The sequence below is a fragment of the Macaca mulatta genome, chromosome 6 (assembly GCF_049350105.2).
Source record: "Macaca mulatta isolate MMU2019108-1 chromosome 6, T2T-MMU8v2.0, whole genome shotgun sequence".
Classification (NCBI taxonomy): domain Eukaryota; kingdom Metazoa; phylum Chordata; class Mammalia; order Primates; family Cercopithecidae; genus Macaca; species Macaca mulatta.
Window position 1 is genome coordinate 11894951 of NC_133411.1, and position 14738 is coordinate 11909688.

General features: G+C 45.4%; 1 protein-coding gene and 1 long non-coding RNA gene across 2 annotated transcripts in view; one reads left to right on the forward strand and one right to left on the reverse strand.

Annotated features, from left to right (window-relative positions):
* DAP (death associated protein) overlaps positions 1-1413 on the reverse strand; it is a 75896-nt gene extending 74483 nt beyond the window's left edge. Inside the window, 1 exon segment of the mRNA NM_001257566.1 lies at positions 1193-1413. Coding sequence (NP_001244495.1) covers positions 1193-1247 — 55 coding nt within the window. The 5' untranslated portion in view covers positions 1248-1413.
* Positions 1215-11913, forward strand: LOC144341381 (uncharacterized). Its single transcript, XR_013418268.1, has 3 exons — positions 1215-1397; positions 7814-7966; positions 11769-11913. It is a non-coding gene; the product is annotated as an uncharacterized LOC144341381 (long non-coding RNA).
* The last annotated feature ends 2825 nt before the right edge of the window (positions 11914-14738 follow it).

The window sequence follows — 14738 nt, forward strand, 5'->3', positions numbered from 1 at the left end:
TACAACCTCTGCCTCCCTGGTTCAAGTCATTCTCCCGCCTCGGCCTCCTGAATAGCTGGGATTACAGGCGCCCGCCACCACGCCCAGCTAATTTTTGTACTTTTAGTAGAGACGGGCTTTCACCACGTTAGCCAGGCTAGTCTTGAACTCCTGACCTCAAGTGATCCACCCTCCTTGGCCTCCCAAAGTGCTGGGATTACAGGAGTGAGCCACCGCGCCCGGCCAGGAATCTTTATTGTAACAAGAAAATGGCACAAATGTGCCACCAAAAGAAGCCATGTTTCTCAAAGACTTCTGTTCCTAGAAGACTGAGTTTATGACACTAAGGTGTGCTATTAAGACCCTAAAAGAACCCACGCATCCACACATTGAGGTGACTTGGCTTCTGAGACCCAAGGCCTTTGATCTTCTCACCAGTGTCCCTCCATATGGGCCGAATGCCACTGGAAAGGAGAGAAGAAACGGCAACAGACCCGTCTGGAGAGAGTCCAAAGTGCAAACAGGAACCGTGCCCAGAGAGAAGAGGTGGTCGCAGGAGCATGAAGGCTGCTTAGATCCCTAGGTTCTAAGACAGACCGCTCTTTCCTGGCGTTAACTTCCTCGGCTCAGAAGTTTAGGATTTGCTCAAAAAGAGAAAAAGCACCTTTGGGGAAAAAAAAAATCTGGATGTGGAAAAAACTGGCGGTGAAAGTCATATTGAGTGATTAATGATAAAAATTATTTCCGCTCCTTGGTTCTTGAATCGGTATGAAACGCTGGCAGCCTCTAATTAATCATTACCATGATATTAACACCACTGACTTTTCATTGTTTCTGTTATTTTCTTTCTAGACATCTGTACTTGTACCTTCTAAGTAAATATTATCCGCCAAAACTTTGTTACAAGTTGTGCAACTGGGTTCGCCCAAGGCACCGGAGCCCGCGCGCAATCGCACAGGTACGCGGCGGCCCGCGCGCCTTAGGAAGAAACGCGTCTCCGCCGCCGGCAAGCCGGGCCGAAGCTCAGGCGGGCTCGTCCCGGGCCTGGGCGCCCGAGCTCTCCGCGGCCCGCGCCCCTCGGGCGGACATCAGGGCCCGGACCAAGTCTCAGCGCCCGCCGGGGCCCTCCCCGCGGAGCCCCCGCCCGGCGCCCCCGGGTTCGAGCCCGCCCCCGGCACCCGCGCGTGGAGAGAAAGGGGAAACGAGTCAGTACCGGCGGGCGGGTGTCCAGCTTTAGTCTCTAGTTTCCCTTCGGGAGGCGAAGACATGGCGCGGCGGGGCTTCCGCGGGGCCGAGGCGGCGGCGCGGTTCTCGGGCCAGGCGGGAGTGCGCGAGTGAGCGCGGGTGTGAACTCCGGGAAGCGAGCGGGCGGGAAAGCGACGTGCGTGCGCGTGGGGCGCCGGAGCCGCCTGAACCGAGCGAGTGCCACTGCCGTTAAGGGGGCGCGGCCGCCGCGTGCCGACGTGGCGCAGCCAAGCCCACCCACGACGTGCGCACTGACGTCACCGCGGCCCGCCCGCCCCGCCGGGCCGCGAGTTACGTATACGGAGCTTGCGCAGCCGGCCGTGCCACGTCGGTCGCTGTGGCCGAGGGCGGAGCGGGGGAGGCGGGGGGGGGCGGGGGGGGCGGGGGGGCGGCGGAGGGAAGGGAGAGAGGGGTGGGGGAGTGAGAGGGAGAAGGAAGCAGAGGGAGGCGGGGTCCTCGGCTGGCTGCGGGAAGTTAAGCAGGATCTAGCTGAGGATGCCTCCTGCAGCGAACGCGCTCAGCCAGTCTCCTGGCTATGCGGCGATGGCGGGGTGACGGCGCCCAACATGCGGGCTAGGGCCAGGGCGTCCCGGCGGGGAGGCAACCGTCCCCTGAGGCCCTCAGCCCCCGCCGCGGCAGGACCTAATGAAGCGCGGAAAGGCGAGCCCAGATGGCAGCGACGGGGGTCGAGAGAGCAGGAATTTGTTAAAAGAGGATGCGAGGGGAGAGCCTGCTTTCCGAGTGAGGGCCAGCGCTGCCCTCCCCCGGTATGGACCAGAAATAAAATTCTAAGCGCCGCAGCCAACGGATGGACCCTCAACTCCGCTGGTGGCCTTCTAAGTTGTCGTGAAAAACTAGTTCAGCCCTTGCTGCGAAGTGGAAGTCAAACATGGCCTCACAAATATTCGCACGGAGACCCTATGATAGACGACTCTTAAGGTCTGATAAGAAACATTTGCAGTGTATTCCCGGCTTCATCTGCATGATAACACCTTGGTCTCCAGAACTCCGTAATGCAATCCGGACATTCCCCTCTATTGAGTCCAGGTGTTTAGATAACTCTCAACCAATTGCCTATCAGAAAACCTTTAAATGTACCTATGACCCGGGTGTCCCCACTTCACATTTTACCTCCTAAAGAGGCAACCTACATCTTATGTATTGATTGATGTCTCATGTCTCCCTCAAATGTATAAAACCAAGCTGTTACCTGGCCACCCTGGGCACATGTCATCAGAACCTCCTGAGGGTGTGTCACTGCACATCCTCAACCTTGGCAAAACAAACTTCCTAAGTTGAGACCAGTCTCAGACACTTTTGGTTTTCACCATCATCTTCCTGTTGCCGTGGCTGATGCCTGGCTCTTGTGTCTTGGATCGTGTTGTTCCCGCCTGCCCCAGTGCTTTGCAACTGCTGTTAACTTCCTCGCTGCCCTTGCTGGATTCACATTCAGACAGGATTAATCTCTCTAGCGAAGGAAACACAACCCCTCTCTTGACTGTACTTTTCCCTTTGACAACAAAACTGTTCAAGGAGGTTGAGCTCATCTCTTGTCACTCCCTCCAGTCCAGTTTGTCTGGTTTTCATCAAGCTCTGCAGCGCTGTCCTCAACCATGGGAGGTCCTTTTGTGGAAGTCACTTACAACTTCTGTGCTGCCAGATCCAACTGTCATTTTCCACTTTCATTCTACTTGAGCTCTTAGTGGCACTTGATGTAGCTGGCCATCGCCCTCCTCTTTTGCTCGTCCAGAGGTGCCACATCACTGCCTTACCCTCCAGTTCTCTGGCCACCCTGGCTGCTCACTCTGTCAGCTTGGCGGTTCGCCCTCTTCTAGATTTATAAACATTTGAGTATCCCACGGCTTACTTGGCCTTCTTCTGTATCCAGACTTCCCATAGATAGTCACATGGAGCCCCGTGTGGACAACTATCATGCAGATGCTTACGGGTGACAAGTCTGCAACCCCATTTATTTCTGCCCCTGCACTGAGCTCCAGACTCACCACCATCACCACCTGCAGATGCTTACCGGTGCCAAAACTGCAACCTCATTTCTCTCTTTCTGCCCCTCCACTGAACTCCAGACTCACCACCACCACCTTGGCTTCTCTATTTGTTGTCTAACTCAGTGCTGCGCAACTCTTTGTGCATCAGGGCACACGTGGAAATGCACATAGCATACACTGGTCTTGCATTCCCCACTCCATACACACATTTCAACACCACTAATAGGATAATCGTTGGCCAGGCTGCAGTCATGACATGCTTCTCATTGTGTTGTATTCACATCCAAACTTGCAAGTGGGTGCCAGCAGTTTGGAAGAGAATCCTGAAGTTAATACTGGGGTCCTCTTTAAAGAGATACCGCGTCACTCACATTCTTGAAGGTTTAAGGGTACCTAACCGATTAATTTCATGAGTAGTTTCCTTTTTATGTATGTGCAAAGGTGCTATATAATTAAAAACTCATGCCTTATGTTTTAAGCCTAAAGAACCATTTCTTGGAAGTATAAAATGAAAATTGTAAGTTGAAAGAGCACATGGTGGTATCCTTTAATTGGTAGTGTTTTTACCCTTAGTGGCACCTAAAACAAAGTTGCATGTTATGAGCGACAGCATCTTAGACTCAAATGCTAATGATAAGGAACCCTGGGGGGTGGGGGTGGGGAAGCCTTCGCAGGAAGGAGCAGAGCTCCAGAGGGGCCCTGGTGGCCCCTGGACTGCCCTGAGGTCTGACAGGTTGTGTATCTTTGGCTGTGACCTGTTCTCCAGGGTTGTACTGATTGGGAAACTCTGGTGGTGTTACAGTAGGTAGCTAGTCGGCCTGAGCAGGGCAGGAGAGGACTCTTCCCCACAACCCACACCGCTACAAATGTTGTGTGACCATCAGGTGATGGTCAAGAAGTTGTTACACCATTTCTCTAAAATAATAATTGGTTGCAGTCAGCGCCAGGGAAAGGCAGTCGCCCAGGAGATAGAAAAAACCTGAAAGTGGGGATCAACAGCTTCCTGATAAGATCTCTTTGCCACACATCAAGAGGCAAAATGGCAGAGTTTAACTGGTATATGACCTTCTAGGAACATTGGGCTGGTAAGGGAAGATTTCCTCAAGTGAGCGTGTGTACACCTCCAATAAATACACGGCCCCTGCTCACTTTCCAAGCGCTGGCAAGTCACTATGCATGTGGTCAGCCCACCCCAAGGGAAGAATCAGGGGACAAGGGACGCAAGAAACCAGAAGTATGCCAATGTATAAAACCCTAAGTCAAAGATCAAACCATGCACCCGATCTCTAAAGTTACCTGCTTGGCCATCTTCCAAGTGTACTTTCCTTTTGTTCCAGATATAAAGCTTTTTAATAAACGTTTCTTCTTCAAAGCTTGCCTCAGTCTCTCTTTCTGCTTTATACCCCTCAGTTGAATTCTTCTGATGAGGCAAGAATTGAGGTTGCTGCAGACCCATACAGATTCATTGCCACTAACGTATTGTATTTGGGTGCTATGTGATTCAGGTACAGTCTGCTCCTGACAGTGTGACAGCCAAGTTAATTTCACGTGTTCAAAGAACTCCTGATTCTCCCACCTACCAGCAAATAGCTTCTTCTCTAGAATACAATCCAAGCTACTCATTACAGTGTGGAATAATCTGTCTACTCAACAGCATTTCTAATGAAGGAAATACTGTTAAGAAGGTAGTGAACTTCACAGACAAAAAAAAAAAAAAGACATTTATTTTTCAGCTTCCCTTGTAGCTAGGGGTGGCCAAGTGACACCGTTCTGACCATGGAAATCTGCTGAGGGGTTTTGGAGGAAATTTGCATTCTTAATATGGGGACACCCCTTCCTTCTGATGACTTCATCGTTTGTACCACCTTGAATTCAGACAGAGAGCCAAAGGTAGAACAATCATATTGCAACTGTGAGGCCATCAAAGGCATGAAAATCACATGCTAAAGGTAACAGAGCAGAAAGGTCAAAGGCATGTGGGAATCTGAGGGTCCATGGAGGCTCTTCAGAGCTGTGGACTCCTCCTCTAGACTCTTTTGTTGTGTGGGAAACAAATTTCTATTAAATGAAGTCCTTGTGGTTGGTGTCTTCGTGGGCAGCCAAATGCAACCCCTAGCACACATGGCGTACCAGACCCTGCATGACAGGTGTCCTACCCAACTGTGAGCTCATCCCTCTTGGCTCCTCTGGCCACACTGGCCTTTCTGAGGTTCCTCTAGCAGGACAAGCCAATTCTTCCCCTTGGGCCTTTGCATTACCCACTCCCACTGAGACAGCCAAGCATAAAGGGGTCCCCAGAGAAACTCTGACTACCTGCACACCGGAAGAATGGGGTAGAGTCACAGAAATTTATGCCCTTTGCAGAGGAGAGGAGCCTGATGTCTTCTGTTCCCAGGTGGAACCTGGGATTCAATCTGTGAGATGGGAAACCGGCTAGCAGGACTCTTGCTGAGAGTCCCTGTTTCCCTTTTTTCCTTTTTGCCTAATAAACTCCATTTTCCTCACCCTTCCAAGTGTCTAGGAGCCTCATCTTTCATGGTTATGTGACAAGGACCCTGTTTTTAGCTAGGCTAAGGAGAAAGTCCCACAACACCACTGCCGAGAACCGTCTCTTCCAGATCCTCACGTGGTTAACTCCTTCTCATTCTGGAATCAGCTTTTCAAGGGGCCTGCTTTGACCATCAGATGTGAAGAATCTGGGCACTCAACTCATACCTCTCTGTCTTCCTGTCTTTATAGCACTCCATCCTCATCTGAAATTCCTCATTTATCTGTCTGCTGGCTTATTGTTTTTCTCCACTGACTAGAATGTCAGCTCCATGAGGGGAGAAACCTAATCCATCTTGCCCACTAGGTATTCCCAGCACCTAAAACCATTGTGGGCACAGAAGAAGCATTCAACAGATATTTTCTCCATGTAATTCTAGAACATAGATACATTTAATTTCTCACAACTGCTACCTAAATGAAGAGTAGCGAATGATGACTAAACAGAGAATGAAAAATATATGTAGCATGTAGATGGCACATGGCCGCTAATCTTTTCTGACATTTGCTTTATCTTGTAAATGCTTTGTGCATATGTGTGTGCACACGTGTGTGCATGCATGCATGGGAGTGTCCAGCCCCTCCAGTCCTAGATGCTGAGAATAAATACCAGTCACCACCCACTGGTGGTGTAGATGTACTATGTAGATGTTCTATGTAGATGTACATACTCAGTAGATAGGATGAGAATTGTTGAATGAATAATCTTATTTGAATCTCACAGTAACAATAGGAGTAAGGCAGGTTAACCCATGCACCAAGGAAAACAAAAACAAACAAACAAAATGGAAAAGAGAAGGATTGTTGGACTTATGTGGGATGCAACTCTGGTGAGTGTGACCTGGGACCCAAAGCTGGATTTTCTAAGCCCTAGTTCCATTCCCTCCAGCTGTGGACTGACTTCTAAATAGAGTTTTGGGAACATTTTCTTTTCTTCTCTCAATAGGCTGTTCTCTCTCTCTCTCTCTCTCTCTCTCTCTCTCTCTCTCTCTCTCTTTTTTAGATGGGGTCTCACTCTGTCACCCAGGCTGGAGTGCAGTGGTATGATCTCGGTTCACTGCAATCTTTGCCTCCCAGGCTCAAGTGATGTCCCATCTCAGCCTCCCAAGTAGCTGGAACTACAGGCCCATGCCACCATGCTGAGTTAATTTTTTGTATTTCTGGTAGAGATGGGTTTTTGCCATGTTACCCAGGCTGGTCTTGAACTCTTGAGCTCAGATGATCCGCCTGTAAATAGGCTGTTTTCTAATCCCAAATGGTGGTGAATTCACTTATTGCGAATGCTGAAAGCACTGGAAAAAGGATTTGAAGAAACTGAAAATGCAGATTCTCTTCTCTAGGTGTGTATTTTTAGTCTGTGGCTACATCACTAAACCTTTGAGCCTCAGTTTCCTTATCTGCAAGTCAGAGATGTGAACGCTAATGCCTCTCCCAGAAAGGTTGTGAGAATGAAGGACTTTGACTAAATCTGATTATGTTTGGACAGCTCCGTGTCACCCCATTTACCCCCCACAGGATCCTGAGACACAGGGAGTTCTCTGCCCTCTTTTAGTGGAGAAACTGGATCTGTAGCTGGATTTTCTAAGCTTGGTGCAAGGATTGGTAGCTAGTGTGGCGAGATCCAAGAGAACCAGCTCTTGCTATCTTATCCGTTGTACATTTAAAAGTGTTTTGTAAGCCATAATATACTAGAGAATGTACTGTTATTACTGCAAAGGGAGTTCCTTTTTATCAGCATTCATGAAATACAAGAATAGTCCCAGTGTGTATTAAAATAATCCCACATAACAATCACTTCGATGAATATTGCTTTCTTATTCCAGGCTGGTTTCTATTTCCTGTCTTCTTGTGCTGTTGTCTGATAGATGAGAATTTTGGATTCTTATTTACTACTTTTATGGCTTGAATGTGTCCCCCAGAATTCCTGTGTTCGAAACTTAATCCCCAATGCAATGGTGTTGAGAAGCGGGGCGTTTCATAAGTGACTGGCTCGTGAGGGCTCTGTTCTCATGAATGGATTTATGCTGTTATCACAGGAGTGGGCTCCTGATAAGAGGATGAATTAAGCCCTCCTTCCTCTTCTTTCATGTGTTCTCTTGCCCTTCCACCCTCCACCATGGGATGACACACCAAGAAGGCCTTCACCAGATGCGGGACCCTTGACCTTGGACTTCCCAGCCTCCAGAATTGTGATAAATAAATATTTGTTTTTTATAAATTATGCAGTCACCAGTATTCTGTTGTAGTAGCATAAAATGGACGAAGACAATGACCCAGGATTTCTCTGATTTCTCCTCCATTGTTAATTTTGCTCATAAGGGAAGAGCATCAGTCATTCTTGACTTTGCTTTGTAATAGCCAGGATATTTCTTATTATACTATGTAGTGTAGGCTTTGAATTAATTTTAATATAATTTATTTGCATACACACATAAACATAAAATACTTGAAGAGGATATTCATATCTTAAAATCAAATAAAAATGATAGAATATATTTTACACACACATATACACACGTGTGCATGCACACACACACACACACAGTGAGGGATCTTTGGGATTTCATTGGGCCTCAACTTATCACTCATTGACACTTTCAGGCATTTTTCAAAAGTAATTCAACAGCTAATAAAGAGCATGGAGATCAATTTTAGTCACATACGAGGTTATACTTTAGTTAACAGTATTTGAAGAAAAAAAAAAACCAGTCTGAACCTTGGCAAAATATTCCTCTTATCTTTATTTAAAAGTTAGAAAATAGAAACTGCAAAAAAAGATGACAGTAATACAACCATGAATATTGACTTTCTAGGCAATTTCAAATGCTTTGTAAGTTATTTATTTAAAAAATGTGTTTTAGCAGAGAAATGGGGAGTGGTAAGGATAATTTTATGTCTAGCTCTTGCATTGAGTCATTATTTGACCTGTGCAAGCTACTTACACATTCTGTAATTACATTTCCATATTGGAGGCCACAACACCTATCTTACTTGAGGATTCAAATAGTTATTCAATATTATGTCTTAGCATTTATCTTCTTGTATAACATTTTTTTAGAAAGGTATATGAATTGCTCTAAGTCTAAAAGATAAACATGACAAACATCAAGAATAAAGAGGCTTTCAGCAAGATAAAATAATCTCAAAGGAGCTTGAAATTTGAAATTGAAGAACAACATTTTTTTACCTTTAAAAAAAAAAAGAAACGATACAGAATTTGGTGGTACTAGGACATTGATTTACTCTGTTACTCTTAAAAATGCATAAAAACCTTTCAAAAGGCTCTTCAGGTGTGAGAATGTCATATTAAGTGAGACAACAAATATCAGAAGTGTGGTGAGGGGGGTCACCTCTACCAGGACCATGGGGCTCTGCTCAGACTTTTCATGTGGGATCAGTTGAGGAAGTACAATCTATAAATGACAGAGCTTCTAGGTCTGGAGACCTAGGTTTGAGCCCTAGCCTGACCACACATCGCATGTGTTACCTTGGGAAAACTGCACCCTCTCAGAGTCTCAGCACCTTTCCCTTAAGACAGGCACAATAGTGCACCCCTCTGGAAGGCATATAAGAAGTACATGTGATGGCCTGTTGAGAATGCTTTGTAAACTTTAAAGAACTAAACCCAGATCTAAAAGCACATAACTTGTTGTTAGAGATTTTAGAGAAACAGCAAAGTAGACATATATTACAAAGCAGAACATGGTGAATGTTCTAGAACAATCAGAGATTCCCACTTGTTTGTGGAAGACAATGGGCAGGTCTCATGGATAGGGAGTGTGGGCGGCAGCCTTCCAGCTGACAGGCAGCAGGAGGTGGGCCTTCACAGGGAGGACTAGAGAAGACAAGAGGGACAGTGGCCCACGGTTTCTAAATCCCAATTCTTCCAGGCTGACTTGCAGGCAGGCTGTGTGTAGAAAGGCAATGGAAGGTCTGGAAGTGCCACCTTAAGACTGGCAGACAGAAGGCAGCCTTTGCTTCTGCGGTCTGTTGCCATAGCCATTTGTGTAGGCCCTGAAAAACCCCACTATATACTGGAGAAAGAATGAGAGTGAAAAACAGCAAAGAACATTTTAGTATTATCATAAACAGTTTTGACCTCCTAAACACCCTGAATGCATCTAGAGAACTTCCAGGGGTCCTAGACCACACTTTGAAAACTGCTGCGCTAGTTCATTCCTTGGACACTTATTAATTTAAGATGAAGAATAAAAAAGGACTTGTACTAAGGAAACAACCTCCACCCTGTAGGCAGTGGGGATGTCAGCCCTGCAATAGGCAGGGGCTGCAAGGTGAGTGGGCGTCACCCCTGCAGTGGCCTGCTCAGCGGGTGGGCTCTCGGCTCCCCTCTTCTAGGCACACTCACAGGTGCAGGGCTAACCCCTTCAGACGGGAAGAATGCATGGGTTTTGTCCTCCCCAGGGACAGCAGCAGCCCCCATTGTCTGGGAACCACTCAGCCCTTGTGCTGTACTATATGCCTCCTAAATGTAGTTTTGGCAATCTCAAGAGTTTTGATAGCATTAGTGACACCATTTTTTAGAAAGGCTGTTTTCACAGGCTTTGAAGTGAAGAAGGTCTCGAAGAAGAGGCTGTTGGCCTGAGTTATTTTTTCCTCTAAAGGAGCATGTTGTATCTTCTGTCACTGGCCATGTGGATGTTTTGACTACATTCAAGAAAGAATTAATTTTTATGAATACGTTTTTTAAAAAATACAAAAATAATACACTTTGGAAAATCTAAATAACAGATTAACGTCCAAAGGAAAAAGCAAGTCACCACTTATCAGCAATCCTACCAGCATGTAAAGTTGACCACTTGTAACATTCTGTTGTACGTTCCTCCAGGCTTCCAGACAAAGACAGACAAGGATTCTTTTTAGCTATCTTGTTTTGTAAATTGTCCCTTAATTTGTGTTTGATGTTTTTCTCATAGTTAAAAACAGGAGTTACAGGTTTTTGGAAGGAAGACCATAGCGACCTTTTTTTTTTTTTTTTTTTTTTTTAATCACATTATGTTAAGGGTACATGTTATTAACATGTCTAATCACTGAAGATGTCAACCTGATCACCTCATGATAGAAAGGGTTTTTAAGCATGGCCACTTTATTAGATTTAAGTTAATTTATTGGTGAGTTCAGCTCTATAATAGGACTAAATATGAACATGGGCTAAATTCTTTGTATCATACCTTAAAGTTCCCCAATAATTGTTGAGTCTATACTAACAAACCTATGCCTGGGCATGAGTCTGGAAGATACCCCTGGGCTCTTGCCATCTCAGCTTTATTGACTCTCACTGTTGTAGGGTTAGAGATGGCAAGTAATTTCCTTAAAAAAATTTAGAGCCTTTTTTTTCCTGCTGAAATTACTTGATTTTCTTTTTAGACCATCTTCCTTCTCAGCAAGTGATTTCCTATAATTGATTAATTATTCCATTCAGGGTGAAGTATGTGTGTGTGACTTTGTAGGCTTGAGAGGGTTGTAAATAATGACTTCTGTTGGATCCTAGTCCTCAGTATGTTTGCAGAAAAGCCCGCTTTGTTCTTGCTCAATTTTAGAAAAGGTCCAAGCTTGGGAAATACGATTGCTATTAATCCAGATAAGAACAAATCCCAAAGCCATCCTTCAGGTTTGGAGGGACCCTCTGGGGCACCATCCACAAGCTTTTCTCTGACACAAATTAATAAAATGCCTTTGACCATGGAAAAAATAAAAGAAAATATACAATTTCAGTAGCTCACTGGAGACTTACAACATGACTATTCATGGCCTTAACAAAGAACCACAGGGCATTTGGGTAAAGAAAAGCTACACTTAGCATTCCAGGCAAGGTTGTGGCAAAGGTATAGCTTGACATGACATCCCTCAGCACAAATATTGGGGAATAACATGCTGGGTCAGGCTTAGTTTGGGTTTGGCTTATTTATTGTTCCTCTGTCCCTTAAGAATGTTGTTATTCTCCTTTTCTTTTCCCTTCTCTTTTTGTTTCAGAAGGAGAAACCAACTCCAAGTTCTTGTTGGAATATTTACAGGGTACTGGAGGGGCTCACAAAATTAAGGAGAGGACTCTGGCAGCCTCAGAAAGAAAGAAAACTAGGGAAGTTCTGGAAACACCAATAAACGACCTCTCCTAGGACACTGCCGGTGGATGACTCAATGTGATGGTTCATTTGATGTGTCAGCTTGGATGGGCTATGGGGCACAGGTATTGGGTCAAACATTATTCTAGATGTATCTGTGAAGTTCTTTTTTAGATGAGATAGACACTGAAATTGGTGAACTTTGAGTAAAGCAGAGCACTCGCTATAGTGTGGGTGAGCCTCGTCCAATTAGGTGAAGAACTTAGTAGAAAAAAGACTGAATGTAGGCGCCCCAATCTCAGGAACCAACTCCTTAAAATAAATCTCTTTGTCTCTCTCTCTCTCTCTCTCTCTCTCACACACACACACACAGACACACACACACAGACACACACACACAGACAGACATACACACACACAGACAGACACACACACAGACCGACACACACACACACAGAGAGACACACACACAGACACACACACACAGACACACACACGCACACACAGACACACACAGACAGACAGACAGACACACACACACACACAGACACACACACACACACCCCTATTGGTTCGGTTTCTCTGGAGCACCCTGACTGACATGCTCAGCTATGACTTTCCTCTCTTCTGGATCTCCATTCCAGACCTGCTGCAGAGAGCATGCAACATTCTTGGGCCTGAACCTACTGTGATTCAGGTGCTATCCTGTACATGACCTTCCTGGGTGTAAGCTGAAGTGGAGAGAACTTTTACGACTTAGTGAGCTAACCAAGTAGCCCTGTCACATTTGACTAGCCTCTGTTATCTATCATAAGTTACTGATCTTCCTGCCAAGTTTTTCTGAAATTTGATTTCAAGAGATGAGGGCACTCCTATTATCCAGTGTTTTACCCCAGAGCCTATCTTTACCCATTGGGAATGTAACCCCTTAACCTCATACCTTGTGTAACTCCAAGTTGTAAAACACATTTAAGATAATTGCATCTGTTCCTAAACCTCCCCCTTGTAGGGAATAGTGTTCATAAATTGTGCCTATTGTTAAAGACTTCAGCTGCAAAATGACCTCGTACTAATTTAGTTCATCATCACAGATTATATCTTATATAAATTCTCTTGCTAATCTGATTTTCAGACCTCAGTTCTAGTTTTTCTCCTTTCTAACTTGCAAACTGCACATAAAAAGCAGAGCCTCTAATGGCTTTTTCTCTATTATGGTGGTAAGAACACTTAATGAGACATCTACCCTGTTAACAAATCTTTAAGTGAATAATACTGTATTGCTAACTACAGGCACGGCTCTGTGTAGCAGATCTCTAGAATGTATTCGTCTTGCAAACTGTGAAATATACCAAGAGATACGTCTTCCCCTCTCCCAGCCTTTGGTACCACCATTTTACTCTGTTTCTATGAGTTTGACTGTTTTGGCTTGCTCATGTAAGTGGGGTCTTGCAGTGTTTGGCCCAATAGTTTTCCATTGTGCACAGATGTCACATTTTCTTTATTCATCTGTCGATGGACACTTAGGTTGCTTCTGTTCTAACAAATTCATTAAAACAGGAAGTTTTGCTTTCCATCTCCTTTCCCCCTCAACTCCTACCTACCTTGCTGGCCTTTCTGATACTAAAGTCTGCCTGTCTCATGGAGCCAGCTCTTTCCATCAACAGCCCTAGGCTCTCTGCTTTGTTTGATCTCAGTTCCCTGGTGTTTGTTTCCACTTCCAACTTTCACTTAGGTGTCTGGAGAGCTGAGTGGTCCTTGAGGGTCCAAACAGCAAAGTACAGGAACTGAGAGACTCAAAGGAAGTCTGTCCTTATCATCAGCCCAAGTGTGGTGGTCTTGGTAGACATCCGCTGACCCTGAGCCTCCCTCTTGGTCTCTTTTCTGTTCCTACGGTCCCAGGGCTGTAGTGATGGAGAGGAGGGAGGCACAGTTGGCTACCAGGCTCTGAAGGTAAACCTAGAAATCTAAAGGCCAGGAACGGATTTGTTGATTTCATACTTTCTTTTATTCAACAAAATATTTTTGAGCACCTTCCTTTTTCCAGGCACCTTTCTATAAAGTGAAGATCAAGTTTCAGCTCTCTCAGAGCTTATACTCTAGTCCATTGGAGGCCGACACAGTACATGGTGACAAGTGACAGAGGTAGGCTTCTGGTATTCTCCTCTAAAACAGACTGAAATGCTGAATAATGATCCAGTTTCTAAAGCTTTCTGATATTAATATAATGTGTTGTTTCTGGACAGTTCCTTGGAACACATTTTAAAAGATAAAAGTCAGGTGCCATGGCATTCATGCTTTATGTTATGTGCAGGCAAGATCTTTCAGGAAGAAATTTGGGGTAGGGAGAGGCTGGCTTGCAACACTTTATCCCTTTCAGTTATTCATGCCAGAGAGATGCGGCAAGTCTTCTGAAGATAGTCCTTCATTCTCTCTCGCAGGTGTCAGTAAACTGTGGCTAAAGGACATGTCCAGTCCACGCCTATTTTTGTAAATAATGTTCTAATGGAACACAGCCACATCACTCACTTAAGTATGATCTGTGGCTGCTTTTGTGTTACAAGAGCAGAACTGAGTAGTTGCAATGGAGGTGGCATGGGCTGTAAAGCAGAAGTATTAATTTGACCCTCTAGAGAAAGTGTGTAGGCCCCTTCTCTAGAACAGTGGTTCTTCGTGTGGTCCTGGAGCAGTAGCATCTGCACCACTGAGAGGTTGTAAAGAGATCCAAGTTCTTACCCTACCATAGATCTACTAAATCTGAAACTCTGGGCTGGGCCCCAGCAATCTGTGTTTTCATAAGCCCTCCTGGTGTTTCGAATACATGCTAAAGCTTGAGAACTGCTGAACATCACATAATCTATAGTTTCTAGGGGACTATTGCCTA